The sequence below is a fragment of the Ammospiza nelsoni genome, chromosome 3, assembly GCF_027579445.1.
Source record: "Ammospiza nelsoni isolate bAmmNel1 chromosome 3, bAmmNel1.pri, whole genome shotgun sequence".
Classification (NCBI taxonomy): Eukaryota; Metazoa; Chordata; class Aves; order Passeriformes; family Passerellidae; genus Ammospiza; species Ammospiza nelsoni.
The window spans coordinates 12,974,461-12,997,376 of NC_080635.1; the positions used below are offsets into that span (position 1 = coordinate 12,974,461).

The 22,916-nt window shown below is 42.3% G+C and overlaps 1 protein-coding gene across 1 annotated transcript in view; it reads right to left on the reverse strand.

The window, feature by feature from the left end:
• Positions 1-22,916, reverse strand: part of ALK (ALK receptor tyrosine kinase) — a 303,252-nt gene that overhangs the window by 23,951 nt on the left and 256,385 nt on the right. Inside the window, exons 11-16 of the mRNA XM_059468016.1 lie at positions 20,972-21,066; positions 19,470-19,613; positions 8,482-8,644; positions 4,132-4,282; positions 1,670-1,801; positions 715-859 (exon numbers count right to left, since the gene is read on the reverse strand). Of these exons, the coding sequence (XP_059323999.1) occupies positions 715-859; positions 1,670-1,801; positions 4,132-4,282; positions 8,482-8,644; positions 19,470-19,613; positions 20,972-21,066 (830 nt within the window). The remainder of the gene's footprint in view (positions 1-714; positions 860-1,669; positions 1,802-4,131; positions 4,283-8,481; positions 8,645-19,469; positions 19,614-20,971; positions 21,067-22,916) is intronic.

Below are 22,916 nucleotides of genomic sequence, written 5' to 3' on the forward strand. Positions count from 1 at the left end.
AGGACGAGCATCCATTCAGAACACCTCAGCTGTAAGTCATCATCTGCACCTCTTTTCACCTACCATACATGCAAAGACAAGTATTTTCTATAGAAAAGGTAAAAAGATATTCCTACCTACTCTCCAACAACTTCCTTCTAGTTTTCAGAGCCTTCCCCTTTTCTTTGACTAAAACACTCTTGAAATAAGCCAATGCCAATTCTAAAGTAGAAAAAACTGAATTTATTGTAAGTGGTGTGAAAACATTTCCCACTCCTACTCTCCACACCACATACCAGTGATTCACTTTCAGCTCTGCTGCTTGCTCAGTCCAAGGTCTCTGCACAGAGACTTCTAGACATGGTGCAATTATTCTCTTTCTGCATAAGCTAGAGAAACTCTGAGTATGTCCACACAGCACAAAACAGTGCAGAGACCAGGACAGTCTCACTGGCACTGCAAAATCCCACATCAAAAACCAAGCAACTTTGTTTATTGGAGGTACTGCATTATTTTGGGAGTATCCAGCCATTGTTATGGCTATACCATCTCTGAAACCCTTATTTATCCCAAGTATCCAGCATTGTGGGTACCTTCTATTTGCATCTGTTATAACCCTCTGTTCCCCCTGAACTGTATTTTCAGGAGTTTTGCCTCACCTTCTTGTGAGGAGGAGAAATCTGGGAGTACCATATATTCACAAAGGTTTTATAAACAAGAATAAACTCTCCTTACCTGCAGCTCCTGAATTTCCATTCAACCCTGGAATAGAGGAATCATTCTCCAGTCTTTCTGGATGAAATGTGTCCGTTTTGGCCCTGTAGGCCCTGCCACCACCCCCTGCTGCAATTATCAAGGGGACCGGCTCTCCATTCTCCATCTTAACAAATTCAGAAATAAAGGCAATGTTCAAACTGAGCCAGACATGGAAATGGAAGTTCAGCCTCATCATAATTACTGCATGCTGCACCAAGCAGGCATCTAGGGCTGCTCAGCACTGCACACTGTCATTGCATTATTTATGTACCCACACCCAGAAAATTAATGAATAGAAAATAAAAGAATAGTCCTACCAAGTTCTGCTACAGGAAACAGCTGTGTCAGTAGCTCTATGAATTATATCTACCATGGTGATGGCTCTTAGAAAGCTTGTAATGCCCCATGTGCTGACTCTTATCAAATGAAACAGCTAAGGAGCACTGCTCTGCACACTGAGACTGAGAATATTGTCTCAGCTAGCACAGGACAGGAACCATCAGAGGTCCACAGCTGCAGGACTGCCAGCAGAAAACATACAGGCTAGCCTCAGCTTTCCTTGTCAGGCTAAATGTATGGCTGATGTCTCACATTCTACAAGGCCAAAGGTGAATGAAGTCCTGCAGAATTTGCCCTTTGCTGTAGAAATATGCTTCAGCATCTCAGTTTTTATTGAAAAAAAAGCCAAAACAAACCAACCCAGTTTAAGCCATTATGTTTGCAAAGGATACTTCAAGCCACTGTAACAAGTGTGGCCATATTGAACAGCAGTTCAAAGACCTGGGAAGGGCCAACCCACATCCCTGCATCTCTCAAGTGGAAATTAAGGATACCCAGAGGTCACTCTCTGGACCCTCTCCCTGAGGTGCATAAGGGATTTTTCAGAGGCAGGATGTGTGGATGCTGAAGGTGCCTGGGGACTGTGTTTCCATACCTTAAATATGTAAGTGGCACCGCCCCCACCACCACCTCCTCCTGCCCATTCATTGACACTTCTGTTCACACGAATCTCTTCTTCAATCACGTTGTTCTCTCCAATGCAAACCTTCTGGATAACATCATTTGTCTGCAAACAGAAGATCAAGTCTGAATTCAGGTAAGAAACCTCCACTCTCTTGTATACACAGAGGCCTCATGAACACTTTCAAAGGATTCATGAACCCTTTGAGGCCCCAAAGGCCTCATGAACCCTTCACCATCCCACAGCAAGAAACTGTCCTCCAGTGAAACCACATGACCAGAACCAAATGAAAGCTCTTCTAGAAGAATCTGGCTTTTTGTCTCAACCTTCACCAGAAGAATTTGTTGCCATTTAAATGGAATTACTTTGGAGCAAGCTCACTGCTGATACCTATTATCACATAATACATCTACATAAACTTTTAACATACAAAATGTAGCAGAATTTGCTGCAAATATTTTCCAGCATTAACAGTCTGTATTTCACAGGTGGAGGAAGGGAGTAACTTGGCAAGGATGTGTTTGTCCTGTGTCACACTACAGCCAAATGGCAGAGAACCCAAGTTTGTTTACCTGATTTCTTGTTGGGTGGGCCAAGCAGCCCCTGATGATCTTAGCAGCAATTTTACTGCAACTACCAATGCCTACCAAAAGAGCAGCAATCCCACCTTTGACTGCAATGTTTCTCTGATGTTAATGAAAATATTTCACTAAAAAACCTCCACATTTTCTACTCAGCATTTTTTCCCTTCCATCAATTATCATTGAACACAGTGAACTTTCCGTATTAGGCAAATCCCTGAATTCACTAACTGATTTCAATCACAACATTAAACCATCATTTATACCTACTTCAGGACTATGACCTAACTACTGTTTTGGTTTAAAATTGGAGCACTAAAGTGCATGACTAGCAGGACCCTGCTGTGAGCATTTTCAAGTTGCAAACTTTGCTTCTAGCCTATTTTTCTTCACAGGTTTTGTCTCAGTAACACTATCCTGTTATATTGCACATATAGTGCACACTGAACTTACTAAACCAACAACACTTTTAGGGGAAAATGCACAAACATTTGTTATAGTAGGATTGACCTTCTGCTTCCTTCTACTTTCATGTGTGTGTTTTCTTTTGGAAGAAGAACTGATAAAAGCATACTCAAATTACAAATTATTCTGCTGACCACACCATATATTCTAAGTTTGCTAGAGAATGAGTGGCATCCCTTTTGTGTGCAGACCTGCCTAAAGAACTAACAGTCCTCCTTTCCTTGTTTTTTCCCTCTCCTTAATTGATTTGGAGTTGGGTGGGAATGATTAATAAAATGACAAAGTCAATGACCCAAAGGAACCACTAGATTACAAAAAAAAATAATCCTTCATGGCAAAGACATAACTGATTACAATCCAATCTAGTAAAAGTCCCCTCTACAAGTCAATGCAATCTCTTTGCCTCAATGAAAGAATTACATTAGCACTCAATAAATTCTCACTAAGATTACAGTGGCCTGCAATTTAATGAGTCCATATATTACCCTCAGCTGGAATTTCCTAGTTAAAGAGGCTGGATGGACGTTTGAGTTAGGCCATTTCTCATTTCAAAAAGGCTTTATATTAATGGTTTGTTTGTAGAAATGTGTAATTCTAGTTTGAACATTATTTACTTCAGCAGCCAGCCTTGAGAACCCCTTTTACTTGTCTATATCCTTCAACCTTTCTCTGCTCTAACAAACTGCTAAGCTTTCATCTCTTGGATGCCAGCCATTATCAGCTGAGAAATGCACATCATTTAAATGTCCAGTTCAAACCTGCAGGTGAAATTTCATGAGAAAATGCACAGTTCGCTCCATGAGAATGTCCTATTCCCACATCCTCCTCCAAAGAATACTTAACAATTAATAAACTTCTGTGCATTCAAATAGTGCCCATCTTTCTATCAAGACATTTGCAGCAAGGGTTAGTTAGTAACATAAAAATCAGGACTGACCCAACCATGATTGATTTGTCTTTCCTATTCCCCTATGGAGGATAACCAAGCAGGCCCTGTGACATGGGTATCTCCAGAGGTGCAGAGCATATGAAAATGGCAGGGCTGGGCTCAATAGTGGAACAAGGGCAAAACCCTGCAAAATCAGCCTTGAAGACTGATCTCCAGAGGAATGGAAGGCAGGGTTGTCATTTGTCTCCAAGCCCCCACACAGGTGCTCTGAGATACTCAGACCAGTCCTGTTGTGTATTATCAATGGGGCCCAAATGTTGAAAAGAAGCAAGCACAGGGACATGGTGCTTCATGTTCTCATGCTCTCCCAGTAAATCTGTTCCTATTTCTTGACTCCTATAGCCCTAAACCCCTTGAGGACAGTGTTTTTTTGTGTAAAAAGACAAAACTCCATGGATTGGTAGAAGGGATGAAGGCAAAACAGAAAGGCAATCACTTACACTAGGACAAGCATCTTCTCCTTGCTGTCCCACCAAGATATAGAGCGTATCATCCTTCTGGAGGTCAAAAATTCCCAGCACAGACACTCCATGGGACCGCACCATGGTGTTCTTCCCTCCTTTCCCACCTGCAGCTCCATAGCCTGAGATGCTGCAGGAAAAAGAAAACAAGAGGTTGCCACCTGGCTTGTCCCAGGCAGGTGGAAGGAGGCACAAACCCCTTTGTGCACTGAGCATTTTGCACACCTGAGCATTTTGCATGGTGTCACAAAGCTGTGCTCTGAAGACCTGACATTCTAAATAAACCTAAACCCAAAGCCTGAAGACTGATTTTCTGCTCTGTTTGAATCTGTGAGCTTGGGTAGTTACAAAACAGATTCTTTCACATTGATTATTGGGCAAACACAGCTGAGAACAGAGTGAGCAAGCCCGTACAGTTTCCAGCTTTAATATCTGAAACACATCTTGTTTCCCAGAAGGCACATCCTTGAGAAGTTTGCAGCAAGGAAGAGAAAGAACAGAAGCAGGAGAGCTGGTGAAACCAGGACATATGGCTAAAGAGAACATTAAGCACGAGATTGACAGAGGGAGATTTGAGAAAGCAGACAGCATAACTGGTCCTGGTAGCATGGACCAGATGGAAAACAGCTCTCTTATTCCCAGGACCAGAGGAATACAGAAAGAAAAGTAGATGGAGATGACACTACCTGCAGTAAACAAGGAAGGCAAAAGCCCCCTAGCCAAGCTCATGGTGATCAGGAACATCTCCCTGTCTCCAGCCAGGAGTGGGCAGGTTACACACAGGCTGCTGCAGCCTCAGTTAAGGGATTTTTATTTCAAACAGTCAAGATTCACAGGTGCTTGCTGTTGCCGCTGTACCCAAAGATGTGGCTGGGACACGGTATTTCTCATCTCCTCCCTCTCCCTTTCTAACAATGGACATAAAGCAACTTTTAGCAAAGGATTTTAAAGCACTTTTAGAAAACCATGATAAAACACACATTTCTGAAACAAAACACAGAGTTACTCAACTTTCCGAGCAGGTGAATGATGGTACAGCAATCCAGTTTAGATCTGAAATAAGCAGGCAATTCTCCACTGACATTAGTAGCATGCCATGTGCTTCTGTGAGAGCAAAATTCCACCTGGAGCAGGTAATCAGAGACTGCAGGACTCAGAAATGGTTCTCAGCTTCCTACCAGGCACAGCATAGGTGCTCTGCTTCAACACCTCCTTTCCTCCAGCACCTGGCTGCTCTCTGCCCAGCACAGTCCTGCCTGCAAACAGGCAGTGTCTCATAAAGCATATTAGACCCTGGCAATGTGACATGATTATGTTCATGCCACTGCTGATAACCAAAGCAATCAGTCCACAGTTAGGCTGTACCAGAGCCAGCAGAAAAAGTGATGGACACAGCACTGGACCACCCTGAACAGATGCTGCATTAATCTGAAAGCTGAGTTGATTTACTGCAGGATTTTGCAATGGCTAATGAGGTGCACTACCAGGCACAGCAAGCTGGCAGGGCTAATTGGCTGCCAGTAGGGGCCATACTTTTCCATGTAAGAACAGACTTTGCATACAAGCAGTGATACCAGAAAGCTCAGGAAACCCAGTCTGGCCTCATCCAAAGGCTGAAGACAAATAAAACCCAGTATATTCAGGTGGAAGTCATTCCCTTTTCAAAACAGGTGTCACTATTTAAACAATTATCTTGACTTCAAACCTTCAGAGGATCCCTTTCATTAGCAACACCTTTCTTTTAAAGGAGGAAGGAAGGCATTTAACCATATTGGCCCTGAAGAAAGGTTCAGCCCATTCAGAGCAAGAACACAGAGTACCTCCCACTGCCTTCCTTCTTTTCTTTTACTATGACATTTGTGGGATCTGCAAAAGAAGCCCGCACCTTCAGAAAGGGTCAGGATGTGCAAACCAGGGCTGGAGAAAAAAGTGCACCCTCACATCCAGGTTATGGGAAACACTGGAGCTAGTCTTGAGAGTATGAGAAAATGCTGTACCTAGCCTGGCTGACTCAGAATGACACCTTTTTGCACACCACTGGGCTGTGTTCTTGTGCCACCTCACAAAAGGAACCATAGAGATCATATCACATAGGAAGTGATGTGATCACTTCCCACATCAGTGGAAGTGATCACAAATGGGGCACTCAGCAAAATGGACCTAAACCTCTTCCTTTAAAAATGGAAAGAAGCAGGTTAAAGGATGGCAATGTGTAATTTGTTACAGCCAACTTCTCTCATACTTGGTCATGAGACTGAGATGACCAGACCTTCTGAATGCTTAGGAGGAGATCTGAAACAAAAAATATTCTTTCATAATGTTTAGCTTCATTGTTACACAATATGAAGTCTCGTAAGAGTGAACCAGAGCATGTAAAAGCTCCAGTTTTCAAACGTGGGCACTACAGTGTGTGGCAGCCTACCCAGACCTTCACAGATGGGGTTTTCTGGGTGTGCTTAGTTTGTGCAAAATTGAGCTGTCTGTATTTTAATAGCGCATATTTTGCCTCATGTTCACAAAATCAATATCCTTCCTGAGCAATTACCAGGAGTGTACATTACACAGTGTAAAACACACTGAGATGGCAGAACACCAGCTTGTTCCAGAGCCCAGCAGCCACAGGAGGGTTCTCTCCCTGTGTCAGGTGTTTCAGCAGTGCCCATCAGGAAAACTTACAGCACCCACACTGCAGCAGCACTGCAGGGCAGAGCTAAACACAGGCAGTAAGTCCAGGCTCTGGGAAGCCCTGGAATTGATATTGCAACTTGATATTTTCCTAGGGCTATGCTATGCTGGCAGACTCTGCTGCCCCTTCAGCAGACCAGAATCAGGAAGATGTCAAGTTAATTTAAGCCCACAATTGCCTCCTGCTTTCCCCAGGCTGTGAATTTTCTACTTTAGCCTTAAGAGGTGCAGAAGAGAATGTCATCCCTTTATATATATATGTTATGCACGACATTATACATCTATTATCTATACAGAACTTAAAAGTCTGATAGGTCATTTATAGGACTTAAATAGACAAGTCATGTCTGCAGGGCCCAGGGGTTGTATTGTGCAGCAAAAAATCAGCCTACAGTTGCACAGGAATTCTGGCTCTTCTTGGACTCTTATATTAAAGAAATGACAGCGCTGTAAGCTTTTGGGCTGTTTTGCCTCTTCATTTTTGGGCTGTACTTTATAACCATATTTACTGAATGCTGGTTCTGAAAAATTCTATTCACCTCAGGCAGCTCCTTGTTGATAGCTGGGTAAAGTATCATTAATGTTTTCTGCATAACCATAAATCCTTGTAGGAATAGGCACTGAGGCAGAACTTGTGCCTAGCCCAGCCAGTTTCTCAAAACTGCTTTGCCCTAGACCTCTGTTAAGAGACTGACACCTGGCCTCAACATTAGCATTCTTTTTCAATACAAAAGAAAAAAAAAAAAGAGATGCGATAAAAAAATTGTAACTGAAATTTGTTCAAAGCCTTCAATTGAATGTTTTGCTTTGAAATCCAAGACACCATCATTGGTTTCAATATGGAATGCTGCATGAAAACCACCTCTAGACAGTCACTGGTTCAAACTGACAGTTCTGCTTACAAAATGATGCATGTAATGGCTTCATGTTACCATTCAGATACACTGAACTACACTTTGATTGAACTTCTTTCCCCAGAAAGAGCAAAAGGAAAAAATGATTGGTAAAAATCTGATAAAGTAGCATTGAACCATATCTGATCACCTCTCTTTGAAAACAACTCCACAGGGGGATTTAAGTGTTAGAACCCTCACTATCTCAGAGCCTACCATTTAGGTGGCTGCCTTCCAAAATCAATTCCACTGTGGTAAGCCAGGCTTACAAGCTCAACTTGCTGTCTCTAGATTCAAAAAAGTGAAAATGCTGAGCAGAGGTTGATGCAAGCTGGCCCATAAGAAATGCTGACATATGATTGTGCCTTCCACACCAAGTGAATGGTGGGAAAAACTCATTCTGAACCCAGGGCTCCATGAATGCCAAATGGGAAATGCATTCATCTTGGGTCTGGGGACGTGAAAATGCTTCATTTTCAGCTCCTGATGGAGCTCTCCCAACCTGTGACCATTCAGGCTAAAGATCTGCCTGCCTCAGAAAGTTTCTTCTCTTTCACCAAAAAAGTTGCATCTTCCAGGGAGCAAATCTGAGATGGGAGAGACTGAAAATCACAGGCTCAGTGATAAGTAAAACCCCAGCAGATGTGGCCAAACTTCTGAATGTAATATTTCAAAATTGCCTGGCGTGTATCAGCAGCTTGGATGGTTCTGAACACAGATACACCACGACAGTCAGACACAGCTCCCTTACCTGTACGTGTTGGTTGCTGGAACTCTCCAGATCTGAATGCCTTGGAGGATCCCTTCAGCTCCCACCACCACTCTGAGCTTGGAGTTCCTGTAGGCATCGTTGCACTGGCTCTGGGTGGGGCCGTAGGGTCCGCTGGCCCCACAGGTTGTGAACAGCCACTGATCTGAAAGGAGGACACCAGCACAGCATGACCCCACGCCCAAGCACCGAGGAGCTGCTCTGCTTCTTGGACCAAGAGCGGAACCCGGCCCTGAGGTTTTAACCCAAACAAAATCCCCCAGGATTATTTTAAAAGTCTCATAGTCCTGTGTGCCTCAGTATTTGACAGCTTTTCACTGACATCTCTAGAAATCCATCACAACAATAAACACAATTTTATTTTTCCTAAGGCTCAAAAAGGCAAAGACCACAGAGCAGAGAAAAATCCAAGAGTCCTCCCAGTTTCAGGCTCTTCTGTCTGGGCTGTTAAGTGCTCATTCATAATCTCAAGGCTGGTGCATTCCAGCCCTTTCAGTTTCTAGAGACATACGGTTATCGAATTTATTTTAAACGGGAAAGTAACTGTTAATTAGATAAAAACCTGTAAACACAACACCATCACAGTGATTAAAACATAACAATAGATTAATTGAATTCTGAATAATTGTTTGCTCACAGGACACTCAAATTAAGCTTCAGAAAGCAAAACACCTGACTGGGGCCTGTAAAAGAAGCATCTAGCTCTGCATTTTCTAGGCCAGATCTGTGGGTGTAAATCAATGCCTTCCTATTACAGCCATTTTCATCAATTGGAAGTACTGATCCTGTACAAATAGATTTCTAGAACTAGGCTTTGTTAATTTGTGTTTCAAAAAAATCTAAATTTTAAAATTTGAATACATGACGGTGGCAATTATGTCCTTTTCCTTTAAGATTCATTTTAGAAGCATTGCAATCTCAAGACCACAGTGCTTTTGTAATACCCACCTTGTCCTATTTTCTAGTATATAGAAATACATAATATATAATCAAAAATAAGATCTAGATGGTAAATAAGCAGACAAAACATTTTTTGTGAACATGACATGATTTATCAAACATACTTATTAATTATCTAATATACACAATCTAGTAAACTCCACTAGGTAGTTCTACTGCCATTAAATATAAAAGATTTGGAATTTGAAGGTTTTTCTATAAATTATGTTGGTCCAGTCAGCCTTCCAAGGCCTTCTCAAAGGGCACCATTTCTCCACCAGCTTCCACAAAGGCAATGCCGCACATGCAGATTCCTTCAGTGGTGACACTGAATAGTTCAGACAGGGCATTAATTGGACTCAGTGACCAGGAGTTGGACTCAATGATCCTTGCAGATCCCTTCCAACTTAGGATGTTCTATGATTAGCTTGACCTGCTTCTTGGAATCCAGAGCTATTGTCTAAGCTGATGTGGTTTAGAAATGATGGTCTGCACGGGTCTGGATGAGCAAGGCCAAAGGTTCCACCACTGCTGTTACTGGGGAGGTTCACCCTCCAGAAATACAAGAAAACACATTATCTTTGCCAGAAAAAAAGTGTGAATTACCTTTTCACAAACTAATCCTGAAGATCAGCTAAATTCATTCTTACAAAAAGAGATCAGTGAATGAAATGGATCAAAGAATTTGACAGAACTTTAAGGAATACAGAAACTGGTATTTCTGGAAAATGTTGGTAATCAAGTGTTGTGCAAAATTACCATTCTGTAAAAAAAATTCCCAATCCAAATTCTGCTGAGAGAACAATCCCATCTTTCTGAAAAATCTTTGCCACCCCTTTCCAAAACTCCCCTGCAAGGGTCCTCTACAGATTTTGTCACGGTTACTTGTTTTATTCACATACTAATTTCACTTATTTCTCCAATCCTTCTGCAGTGGGTGGCAGTATGAAATCTTAAAATTATTAGACAGCAAATGGAATAATTTTCCTCTCCTCCTGTGCTTCTGATGTACCCCCAAAACAACAGATAAGAGGGTAAAGGCATCTAAGGAAGAAAGGTCTAGAAGTTACTAAAGCAAAATGCTTCAGTAGCTCTGAACAGTTTGGCACCAGAAGTTACTTGTGTTTATCCTTGCAAATCCCACCCCAAACCCAAAGGAAAATCCCACAGTAGCTGGAAGATGAGAGACTCATTCTGTCAGCTATCACAGTGATTTAACATTGCAATACCCCAGCGGGCTGAGCCACCTGCACTGAAACATATGTTTAGTAAAGCAGGCAGGTAAGTGGAACAATAAGAAGCCACTTGGATGTCTCCAGTGAAATATCAAACATGTTCCCAAAGGTAGATGTGGGTGACCTTCAAGGAGACAATAAGCCCAAAACATGAGAGAATCAAAATGGAAAACTGGAGGTGATAAAACCTAGGACAGACAACAGCATGTGCAGACTGCTGCTATGGTTAGGCTTTACATTTCTGATTTAGTCCCTTGAAATAATACATGTTCCCTAGGTATCTGCCTATCTGACCTTGGCAAACTTATCTCTAGATGATTCCACAATACACAGCACAGCTGGACCTGAAACTGGCTGCTCTTGGCTCCCACTGGGTTCCAGGAACTGGGGATCAGTGAACTACATCTTATTCCAAAATGCTTTGAAATGGCCCTCCGGTTCCTTAAAAGCCCTGGTTGAACAGAAGGAGAATGTCCTTCTGCTGTAGACCTTACACCTTCAGACTCTGAACTGAAGCAACCAGAACAGCTTTTGTATTTTCTGCCTTTAGGGCAGACTAGAGGGGGCTCACTTCCAGTGCAGAGGCAGTATCAGAGTAATGGCAGACATTGCTGGCAATTTGAGATGAGTCAGTCTACACTAAGATTTTAGAATCTGGTTTCTCAGAGCTTGAGAGAATGGGGAATGAAAAACCACAGATATGTTATGCCAGGGAGTACAATGGAACCTGGAGATGACCGAGAACAGGAGGTGTTATCTTGGATTTCTGAAGTGGTCCTGTTGCAATGGATACAGTGGTGCATACAAGATTGTTTGTGAAGCCTCCCAGATTCTGCAGGTGCTGCAGCCAGTGCTAGCAAGATTATTTATTTGCTTTATTCAGGTAGACAAGAGCAGGAAAAGATGTGTTTCAGAACTAGCAGAGCTGCAAGTGATTTTTGCCCAAAACATTACAGCAGGGAGTCTGGCCCAAGTGAAGTCCATGGAGAGACTGCACCTGATTTAAACCAGCAGGGATTTTAGTAAAACCTACAGCCAGATGTTGCATGATCTCCTCATTTGTCATTGCTGCACTGATGTGCAAACAACCCTACTCCTGTTTATAAATACTGGAAGCCAGTCCAACATGGAACAGCTTTGTCACTGAATCCAATGGGACATAATATGACATAGGAAGAAGTTGCCCCTCATTTCAAGATAATTAGGACAGATGGATCTTAGTTACAATTCTGGATAAAGACTAAAACCCCCACACTTCCCCCCTCCCCACCATTTCACAAAGCCAATTCTCAGTGTGCAGATACAACAGCCCAAGGACTGAAACCTCTAAGCCAGCAGCAAAACAGAGCACTGTCTGCCTTAATAACCCACCACTGCTTTTTTAGAAGTAAGATTTCACTCCATGCAAAGTATTGATTTTCTCTTGATTCTAGAAATGACTGCAGCATGTCTTATGAGCTTGGAGAGAGCATTTCTACAGGTTGCTGCATGCCACAGCAGTTTACAGTAATTCAGTTTGAAGCATTATTTTGATCTCCAAAGACTAAGGCAGCAGCAGTGAATCGAAAATCCTTAAGTAGCTTGGTGAGGAGCATAGATTTTTTTCCATCTGTGACTAGCTGTGGTCTGTTTCATGGTGCAAAACACATCCCTCCTTCCTTCTGCAGTGTGTGGCAGGATAACACTGCCAGCACTGGGGGAAGAACAGCAGGACTTTCCAGGCTAAACCTCTCTCAAAAACCAGCAGATTGTGGAATTCTGCCCAACTTCACACAAGTTGCACATACCCAGTGTTCAGAAACAGCTCAGAATTCCTATGGCAAGAAACAACAGGTAGTTTAATGTAGGGTCCCTGTATATTGTGCAATTGGTAGTTGCAAGATGCTACCCAGGTTTAAAAAATGGAAATATCTGTTTAAAGTGGGGGAGGGGGGGACGAACCTGGAGATTCAGATCGGAGTACTACATTTCAGTGAGTAATTTATACATCAGTTCAATTTGATAGAATCCTCCCCTTTAAAAGAAACACGGTAGAAGAAAGATAAACATTCTGGATGTTCACCCACTCACCTGCCCTCCTGCTCCCTGGCAAGCCCCCCAACAACTGGCAAGATCCCAGAAGCAATATTTTGCAAAAAACCTGTATTTTTGGCTCTATTAAAACAATTGAAAAAAAAAATTTCTTCCTTCATAACTTTTCTTTCCATAATGAATTCACGGACTGATATATTTACACACACAGTTGCTCATCCTTTTGCACAGCAGAAATTCTAGTTTCACACAGTTTGTCTAGATATATGAAATGCACAGCAATCAAGGTGCTGGATTTCAGCCACGGCAAGAGGGGAGTAATGTCCTGCTCTTGGAAAACAAAATGAACAAAACCCCACAAGACTTAAAATGACTGATTTGTTAGAAGCTCTGATACTACTTGCAGCCCTAGGCAATGCTGCTGCAGGCACTGCTGCAAATAACAACCAGCAACACTGAAGAGAAAACCATGGAGCAAAGCCTGAGGCACATTTGTACTTCTAACATAGAAAGCAATTTCACTGGCACGTGTACAGCTCACAAACTCCATGCCCCAAAACAGACAGAGGCATTCTGGCTATACCTCAAGGGTCTAAATGCATTAACTGGCATTTGTCAAATCAAGCTGGTTTGAACCTAGTTTAAACCCACTGCCAACCACGACTTTAGTGATTTGAGCAAATTGCCAACCAAGCACCATAGTACTTGGCTTATTTTGGAACCTAGAGTAACATGCTAATGAAATGCAGCAGTGCTTTAAAACAATGTGCAGTTTGTGGTACTTGCTGTGACAACCTCTATTCAGACCAAAAGGCTATTCCTGCTTCCAACAGAGTAAAAATCCACATTAATGAGGGCTGTAAATTCTCCTGTTTCAGAGGCATAAGAACCCCAGTGGCCGAACTTTTGGATGCTATTAATTCTTCCTCACAGAGTCCATTTTACGTCTTTGTCGCAGGCAGATGCCATCAAGCCTGATGCCATGACCAAGTGGAAGGTTTTCTTCATCTATTTGTAAAAACTTCCACAAGCTTCCCTTGCCTGGCAATATTTGGCCAACATGGGAAATCAGAGGCTTACAGGAAACTGCCCACCATAATCTTCACTAACATTTGGCTGCCACTGGCCCCATGGGTTGTGTGGAGAGCTGAAGATTTTACTCAGTGCGTGAGCAATCTCAGTTATGCATTACCAATAATTCCAGTGGTCCATGCTGGAAGCCTGTAGGGAAAAATACACTACAAGCATACATAAGAAACATGCTCAGTGAGGTAAGGATTTCAATTTTGCTTTGGGTTCTGGCATTTAACAGTGTTCTGTGAGCAGTAATTGGAGATTATTACCTTTCCCAGGATTGAATTTGCCAGAGATTAATGGCGCAGGAGTTGAAAGATGATGGTAAATGGCAGAACTAGGTTGTGCTCACAATCACAGTCCCATACCTGTTAAGTGTGTCTACAAAATGCTATTAAGGGGCTATAAAATGATCACAGAAATTAGTGAGTCTTGCCAGCAATACAAGAACCAGTTACTGAGGTATGGCTAGACTAAGAGAGGTCGGCTTTTCCACCCTTTCTGGAATTACTATTTCTATCTTTATTTTCTGAATGAGGGCAGCAGTGGAAGACTTGGATAAGTCTTTCAGTTCAACAGGAGGAGCATCTGCATCATGTCAGTGATGACAAACATATGCCTGATTGATCCTGAGTATCATTTCAAAGAAATACTCAAAAGCCTGATTCATGCTTTAGACATTTCTTAAGAGTTTATAAATAAGGAACACTCTCAGGGCATTATTGTAAGAAATTGTGGTCAGTGTAAGAGGGTAAGAGCATTACTGACTTTGGACAGCAATGAGAACACCTTGTTTTTTTGCCACCTTCTGAAATCAGGCACTAACAAAGCAGCATGAAGAAAACAAATTTCTTTTACCTTTTATGATTCACAAAGAGTCTTCCATACAGGGTGTTAAGTGACACATGCTAGCAACCTTTTTGGGATTTCTTTTTGCTCATAATTACAAAGGATGGTAGAAATGCACATTAGATAACAAAGACCAAGTTGGGTGGAGGTGGAAAAATTATTTAAAACATTTTCTGAGATTTACAGCAGTTTCTGTACAATTTAAACTGCCATTCTTAAGAGTGAGCAGCTTTGAAGTGTAGGTCTGAAACCTGTGAATTGCCCTGTTTATTTCAAGTGCATGATTAACTCTGGAGAGCAATTATGCCAATTCAACTTTGCTAGGTTGTATCTGGTTGCATGCTGATTTTCAGTATTGCACCGTTGCTATTTTCAATCCTACAGAGAAAGCAAGTGTAAACACTGCAATAAAGAAATTCATACCTACATATTGTGAGATCCCACTGTTGTGTCTGAACATTTCCATCACTGTTCAAAATGCTACTTTTGTTGGAGGGGGGGCACTGGGCTGTTATTTACTGTGTTAATTGATGCATAATACAAAAATACAATTCTGCAGATACCTTTATTGCATTATACCAACAGTTCAGTTAGTATAATTGCATACAAAGAGCAACCAAATGTAATTTTCTTTTACTTAATACTTGCTCCGCTGTCCCTTTCAGCTCCTTCATCTGATTAAGTAATGTGACTGAGAGTTCTTCCGAGAAACAGCCATGGAAGTGCTCAAAACAGGACTCTCCCTGATGGAAAACTCAAAATCTGTGCAGCCACTAAATGCTGTGGGGAAGAGGCTGGAGGAAAACAGTATCCCAGTTTGAGTAAGAAAATTATTTGATGGCAGTTTCCATGCATGAAATCAGGGCTGCACAATGGCTGGTGGATGTGCAGAGCAGCAGGGACAAAACAATGCAAGACATGACGGGGGAAAAGGTTAATATTTTTGCACATTTCACAACATGCCATTTTTTTACTGTGTGCCCTGACACAAGTAAGTTGTCAGTGGGACAGAAGAGAAGCTGAAACATCAAAAGGGAGGCTATCCTCATGGTATTTAAAGCCTATTTAGAAGCACCAGAAATCTTTAATTAAAGCTTGATTGCTCTGTGTCTTGTTATCTCCTTTTGCCTACTGAGAATCCTATTTTGTCTCCTTCAGCTTCTGTGATAGTAATTTGTTTACCTCAAGTTCCTCATTATTGCTCTCTGTATCTTTATGTGCCTGAATTTCCCACATTCTAGCCTTGTGTATAAAAGGAAATTGCATTGGTTTGATATAAATTGACTTTTTAATTGGTAGTTGAATGATAGTATGGTTTGAGAAGCTTTCAGTTTTACTTAAACTAATACCTAACCAATTTAAAACCAAAGCCAAAGTAAGCCTGGGTTTACAACAGACTAAACGACAATCAGCCTTTTGTACAGATTTAACCATCTCAATGAAAAATCCTGGTTCCATTAAAGCTGATTCAGTCTTCTGGCATATGCAGACCTTGTTACAACTGTTTTTCAGGCTGCTTCTAGAATCAAGTTTCACCTGCAACCTTTCAGCAAGAAGCTGGCATTCCAGCAAATAACACATCATTAGTTAACTGATATGGAAAGAATTTGCACTGCCCTGTGAACATCTTTCTAATGGCCACCTTGCACTGTGAGTAGCTGTGTGATCTGAAAACCACAGGAATTTTTCTGTGCTGGTCCTGGTCATCAAGGAACTCGAGAGAGAAACAATACCACATTAGCTGTAGACATTTCAGGTCTTATTTCATCCCGTGTGTTCATGATCCCAGCTGTGACACACTGCAGAGGGTAACACATTTCTGGAAGCTTTAGGGTGTTTGACAGTGCGGCTGTATGCTGTGTTTTGAATCTCCAGTGTGCAGGACCTGCAGGCCCTGTGGGCCATGGCCAACTGTGGCAAGGCTGAAGAAGCAAGTCTGAGGGTGCAGGGCCTGAGAACAGAGAGGATGGGGGCTGGTGGTGCCAGCCATCAATTCTGCTGGAAACGCATTTCCAAGCACAGGCAGCAGGTGTGTATGTAAGAGGCTGTGCTCAGATACAAAGGAGCAAGGAAAACAAGTGAGCTTGTTTGGATTTAATGTTGTGTAAACAAAGTGCTACCTGTCTTTCAGGCTGTAGCTCCTGCTGCAAAGGCTGAGCAGGCCTGGGGACTTAGGGAGGGCATTTTATTACCCTGTTGTCTCATCAGCTTTAGGAGCACAGGTCTTTGTTTTAGTAAGATTTCTTAAGAAGGCAATATTATAGTATGTGATAAGAAGGCAATATTATAGTATGTGATCCATCACACAAGTCAAAGATCCTATTAACTGTAATTACTTTTAGCTGAGCTCATAGTGGTCAGTGTAGTCTTTGGGACTTCAGGGGGGTGCTGATGCTGTTGGTTCACTCACACTACAGTAAATATGTGCCCATCAAAGGAAAGGCCTTCTCAGAATCCTCAGCCTGAGGTTTCTTAAATGCATTACGGGATGCAGAAAGAAACAAGATTAAAGCCAGGTAAAATACATAGCCCAGGGACCAAACAAGCATCTGCAGTGTTTCCTGACAGCAAGCAGGGGCTCAGCAACACAAAGGGAAAAGGAAATTTGGTGCTGCAGAGACCCTCAGAAATGCAATGACTTTCACTGCAAGAAGCTGCCACTCAGCTCCTCTGTTTCTGCCCTGTCTACTCTGAGGGCACAAGGGGAGAAAATTGCTGTAGGAGTAATTTCAAACCCCAAGGGCTAGAGACAATTTTAGACAGAATATGAACAAGACCAAGGATAAAGCCCAGAAAATAGGCAAGCTGTTTTAGATTGGAATTGCCTTGAATTTTCACCCCAAGGTCATCACAAATTATTTTAATTGCTCAAAGAACCTCAGTGACCTTCTCTTCTACCCTCATGCAATCTGATTCCCTTTATTTCTACCATCCAAGCCTTTCTTTAAATTGAATTCCTCAGATAGGACAGGGAGCAGAAGAGCTAAATGATGTCAGAGTCTAGTGACAAGTAGGAAATAACAAAATTCTCACAAAAATTTACAGCCACGGGATTTCTAGCCCACGCACACTTTACATTAACTTTGCATCTAAAATCTAATGTTTTTTTCTGTTGCTAAAACAGTAGGTACCTTGGAAGGAAATGTATACTTGCCTTAGGAAACTACATCACCACCCACAGAAAGTCAGCCAGAAATCCATAATCTACCCCTGCCTACAGATGCTACCATGAGATCACTGACCCAAGGGCAATACTGAGAGCACTTAAAAGACAACTCCACTTACAGGCAGGAAACAGAGATACAGATATTGAAGGGAGAACTTCAAAGGATTTTCAGAGAACATATAAAGATACTTTTGTAAATTATACCTGTGCGACAGCCCAGGCTCACACACAGCCTCTGTAAGAGAGCTAAACACAACCTTTGTGGCTGAAGTGCAGCTTCACCCAGCCCACCACCCTCTCCTGTGGGCTCACTGCCTCTGTCTCCTTCCCTCGGGGCTCCTGGCAGTGCTTCTGCACTTTCCTTGCTGTGTGATGCTCAGCCCATAAAACATCAGCAAACTCCATGTGATGGGAGCTCAGCTGGCCCTGCAGGCTGTACTTCAGCCTCTGCTGCCAGGGCTGGTTTCACAAGAGAGCTCATGCCTGCTGTGGCAGCATGGGGTGGGCTCATGGATGTAGCTTTTCAGGGAGGCTCTCAGGGCTCAGTGGGGCTTTTGGCCACACTGACCAGACTGCCGTCAGCATCAGAGCTAACACCATTAGTCCACACACCTCAACAGAACACTGCAGGTAGCAAAGTGAAATACAGCCTAGAAAAGAACACATGCAAAGAACTCTTCTTAGGCAGAAGAGTGGGAGAGAAGGAGGCAGCAGGAACAAATCCTTAGGCCTAATGACAGGGCAAAGGAGGCATTTATCAACCCTGCTCTCTAACTTAAGAGGGGAGGTATTTCAAATTGGCAGGTAGCTGCCCTAAGTGAGGAGAAGCAGCTGCACACAGTGCTGGGGTTGCAGTTGTTACAAGCTCTTTCTTGTCTCTCCTGCAGCAACCCCTCACTTCCATGGCCAGCCCTGCTGCCCCAGGCAGGCTGGAGGCTGTGGCTGCTTGAACCAGTTAGGGAGAGAGGCTGGCCAGGAGGAGGGAAGGAAGCCAATTCAAATGGAAATGCACCTTTGAGGCCCAAAACAGATATTGTGGATATGTGGGAAAGCCTGGGAGAGGAGAGAGGGAAGCATTTGGGAGACAGCGATGGGAGGGTGAAGCACAGTTAGGTTGGAAAGGCTGATTAGGGTGGAAGGGCTAATTAGAGTTAGGTTGGAAAGAAGAGCTGAAGGGTAAGGGAGAATAAAGTAACATGAACACACAAGACTGACATTTCCGACTAAGTCCAGTACTGTACTGTTTCAAATGGACAATGAGCATTTACTGAAAAAGTGAGGCTACGTTAGTTCAAACCAAGTTTGTATCAACCAGAGTTGGGTGTTCAGGTTAATAAATGCTAAACTCAGTCAATTTGGACACTTCACTTTGATTCTGCCCGTTTTTAGATGACCATGACACCAAACACACTTATCTTACAGTTTAAACCCATGTTTTACTTCAAGGGCCCCCCTCTGGTTCTTTGACCAGCTGGCAGCCTGTTACAGGTAAAACCAAATTACAGTTAGCAGCTAAAGGTAATCTCTTTCTAGAGCATGTTTGTTTTATTTGTAAGGGACTTGGGAAAAGCTCTGATCAAAGGCTTTGGGGAAAAAAATTGCATTTAGCCACATCTAAATGAAATCTGTGCTAGTTGGAAATCTCTCCTGTCTGATGATGCTTCTCAGACAATTACCTGCTGGATCAGAAAAGGGAGCACTGCTGAGCTGGAGATTTCCCAGGAGCTTTTGTTCCCATCCAAACTTCTTCTGGCCACCTCTACTGGTGAGCAAATTGTTTGAGTCTGGAGTGGTACCTCGAGGTGTCTTCTCTCCACTGACTAGAAAACAAGAATTCACAGATTGGTTTATGGCTGAGGGGGACTGAGTCACTATGTTACCCAAAATTGAAGCTAAAATAAGGGCTGCAGACTTCTGTGCTGAGAATAGGAGCCTGCAGTCACAGGATTTAACATTATTAAAGGAAATGGGCACATTTACTTTCCACTATTGTTACGGAACTGAGACAAAAGGAAAATAAACAGGAATGAGTGGTAGGCAAAACATTAAGTGAAAGAAGACACAAAGCAGAAATACAGAATACAATCTTTAGCAACTGTTATAAATTTTTTTTTAGCCAGTAAAAGCAGGAGGAATTTTTTAAAATTCTATCCTAATTTTAAAATCTCTTTGAATACTGTAACTTGAGGTATATTGCACTTGTGCACAGAACCCAAGAGGTATTACAGCATAAATGGAGAGACTCATGCCCCAGGCAATGCAAATTAACATAACACAAAGCAGATGAAACGTTCTGACTGCAGAAGTGGTTTAGAGGTTTTCAGTCCAAACAGGGCTACAGAGGTTGCAGCTCCAAGCGTAGGAGAAGAAAGGATGTGCTCAAGTTCTGTTGCTCAGCCCAAGGCAGAAGTTTAATTTGTTCAGAGCAGCAATTCTCTAGCCCTCATGTAAGCTGCTGGTCTGAGGTACAGAGTGACAGATCATTGAACACATTTACAAATTAAGCAATTCACTATGCATGAGATTATGAAAGATGAGTCAGACACAAATGTTTAATAAAAATCTACATGTGCCATCAGAGGTACAGACTGGGCATATTCTAGAGGCCAGTCAATCACAAAGCCAGGATCAGAATCCAAATTTTTCCCCAGAGCAGCAGAGTGTGAAGATCCCAGTTTCTGATTCAGACTTAAATGCATGTCAGTCTAAATAAAATAACCTTGTTCTAATTTAACTGGAATATTGTGCCCAGTGTTATTGCAAAGTTAGTGTCAATCACAGGATGCCTGTCTTTTCCCAGCCAGTGTCCAGCTGTCATTCATTTTGATAACTGTCACACAGCAAACCAGGTCATGTGGAAATCTATAATCACACACTGCCTTCTGCATCAGCCTGGCTGGACAGGTGACGGTTCTGCCTCAGCTGGAAGCTGATCTCCCTCACCCTGTGTCTCACTGCCCACTCATGCCAAACTGGGAACTCACTCCCTGCCCAGTTCCACCAGCAAGGGTGCACCTGAGCGGGGCCCTCTGCCTAAGCACAGTGATTTCTGACACAGACCTTTGCCTTTCAAGAGTCTTTTGAAGATAATGACACCCAGCCCGTTCCCCACAGTCCCCAAATTTCAATTACATGGCAAATAAAAGACAAGTCGCTTGCAGATAAAAGGAAAACTTACTTGTTAAATAACAGTCCATACTAAGGGAGACATTGTCAAAAGCAATAATGGCATCAGAGCCTTCTTCCCATGAAGCGGTGATCTGAAACCAAAACCTGCAGAAATTGGAAAAAATGGGATTAAACTCTGCTAAAGAACAGGAAATTCAGAGCTCTTCACAATTAAAGCAGCTTTTGAATGGTGGAGAAAAACTTTTCACATATAAAAATATTAAATTGGTAGAGAAAGTATCCTCATTCCTAGCAAGGAAAGATGATCTGAGAAGGGGAGCTATTCAGTAATATAGGTGGAGAGAATAAGAGAATATTGCCCCTCTCCCCTCCAGACAAACAGCCTGAAGAAGCAGAAGTGTGTGTATGCATGTTGTCAGAAAACAAAGTCCCCTGGATTCTGGTACAAATAAAAGCTCAACCAACCAACCAACCAGACCCCTAAGAGGTTTTAGTCTCACAAGTGATTTACACGCTAAAGTGCTGAGAAAAATAAGTAGGCAGGGCTCCTGAAGTAATTTGGAGCTCCTAAAAGGAACTGGCAATCAAAGGCTGGACCAATTTTAGAAAGTATCTGGTGTTGATGTGCTCTGTAGGAAGCAAAGGGTGTCTAACAGCCCTGGCAGTCACAAAAGAGAGGAACTGACACTGGGTAGTCCACAGGAAGAGCAGAACTCATTATCTCCTTAGAGAAGCTGAGGAGGTTTGCCTTAAATCACACCCTGATTTAAGGAAAGCTGGCTTGTGCTGGGAAGTTGTGCCACTCTTATGTTACCAGAAGAAAAATCACTGTCAATTCCCTTAGTGGTATTACAAGTCAACAGGAAGAGCAAAAATTACCCACAACCAAATACTTCAAATCTGACAGTACACTGACCACAGATTAATTGTGTGTACTCATGGATTTAGGTTTTCTCTTAGCTTAGCAAGTTCATGTTCTCTCCATGCATATCTGCCACATAAAATCATAATACTCTGCTTAGGAAAGAGAAAAATTTCTGAAAGCAGCCAACCATAGCTCAGCAGTTAGATACAATGCTCAGAGGTTGCATCAAGACTATAAAAACATGAAACAATCACATAATGCAGAACAAGCTGCAAGTGAATAGGAAATATTATTTAAACCTCATTCTCTGTTGTATCTTGATGTTTTACACCAGCAGAAGTTAAGCCATTCGTGGGTCTCTTTAATGTAGATCTATTGCTGGTGCTTCTTGCTCTATATTTTAGAGATAAATATTCAGTCAGAATGTCAATTCTTGCAGGTGTTTCAGTTCAGACAAGAAAATGATGGCAGAACACGGTATTTTTGAGGAGCACGCCTATTTATTTCAAAAGGCTTTAGAAATCCTGGCTCTTCCTTGCAGCAAGGATCTAAACACTGGCAGAATTTTTTTTCTTCTCACAGACTCTAGTCCTTTCTGCATGGCACTGGGTCTAAAATATTTTCTCTCAGCTTTGTGTATGTTATTAGCATTCCTACATTAGTCTTGGTGATTCCTACAGTTTTAAAATATAGCTCTCCTTTACCAGCAAGCCAACCTCAAAACCAAAATTCCAGTGAAGCTGCCCTGGTCATAGGCATATTTATTGTGGGACAGCATATTCCTGTGTTTTGAATGTGGATTTTGACTGAGACTCCTGTCAGCAAACGTAACCAACTTCCATGTTGTTCTCCAACACAGGGCAGCTTTCCAGAGGGGACAGTGAGGTTTGGCAAGAGCTAAACCAGACCCCAGGGATATTTGTGAGGATATTTTGAGGATATGTAGATTGGAATGTCATTGTCTTCTGCAACTGGTGCTCTTGCTAAGCTACAGCTGGGCACAGAGTCAGAAAAGCTGACACAACCAAAGCAAAAAACTCAAACCAGAAAAAACTCCTGTCAGCCTCCAAAAGGTGCAAAGGGTTTAGAACAGAACACAGAAAATATTTCTATAGTTATGATGTTCCTC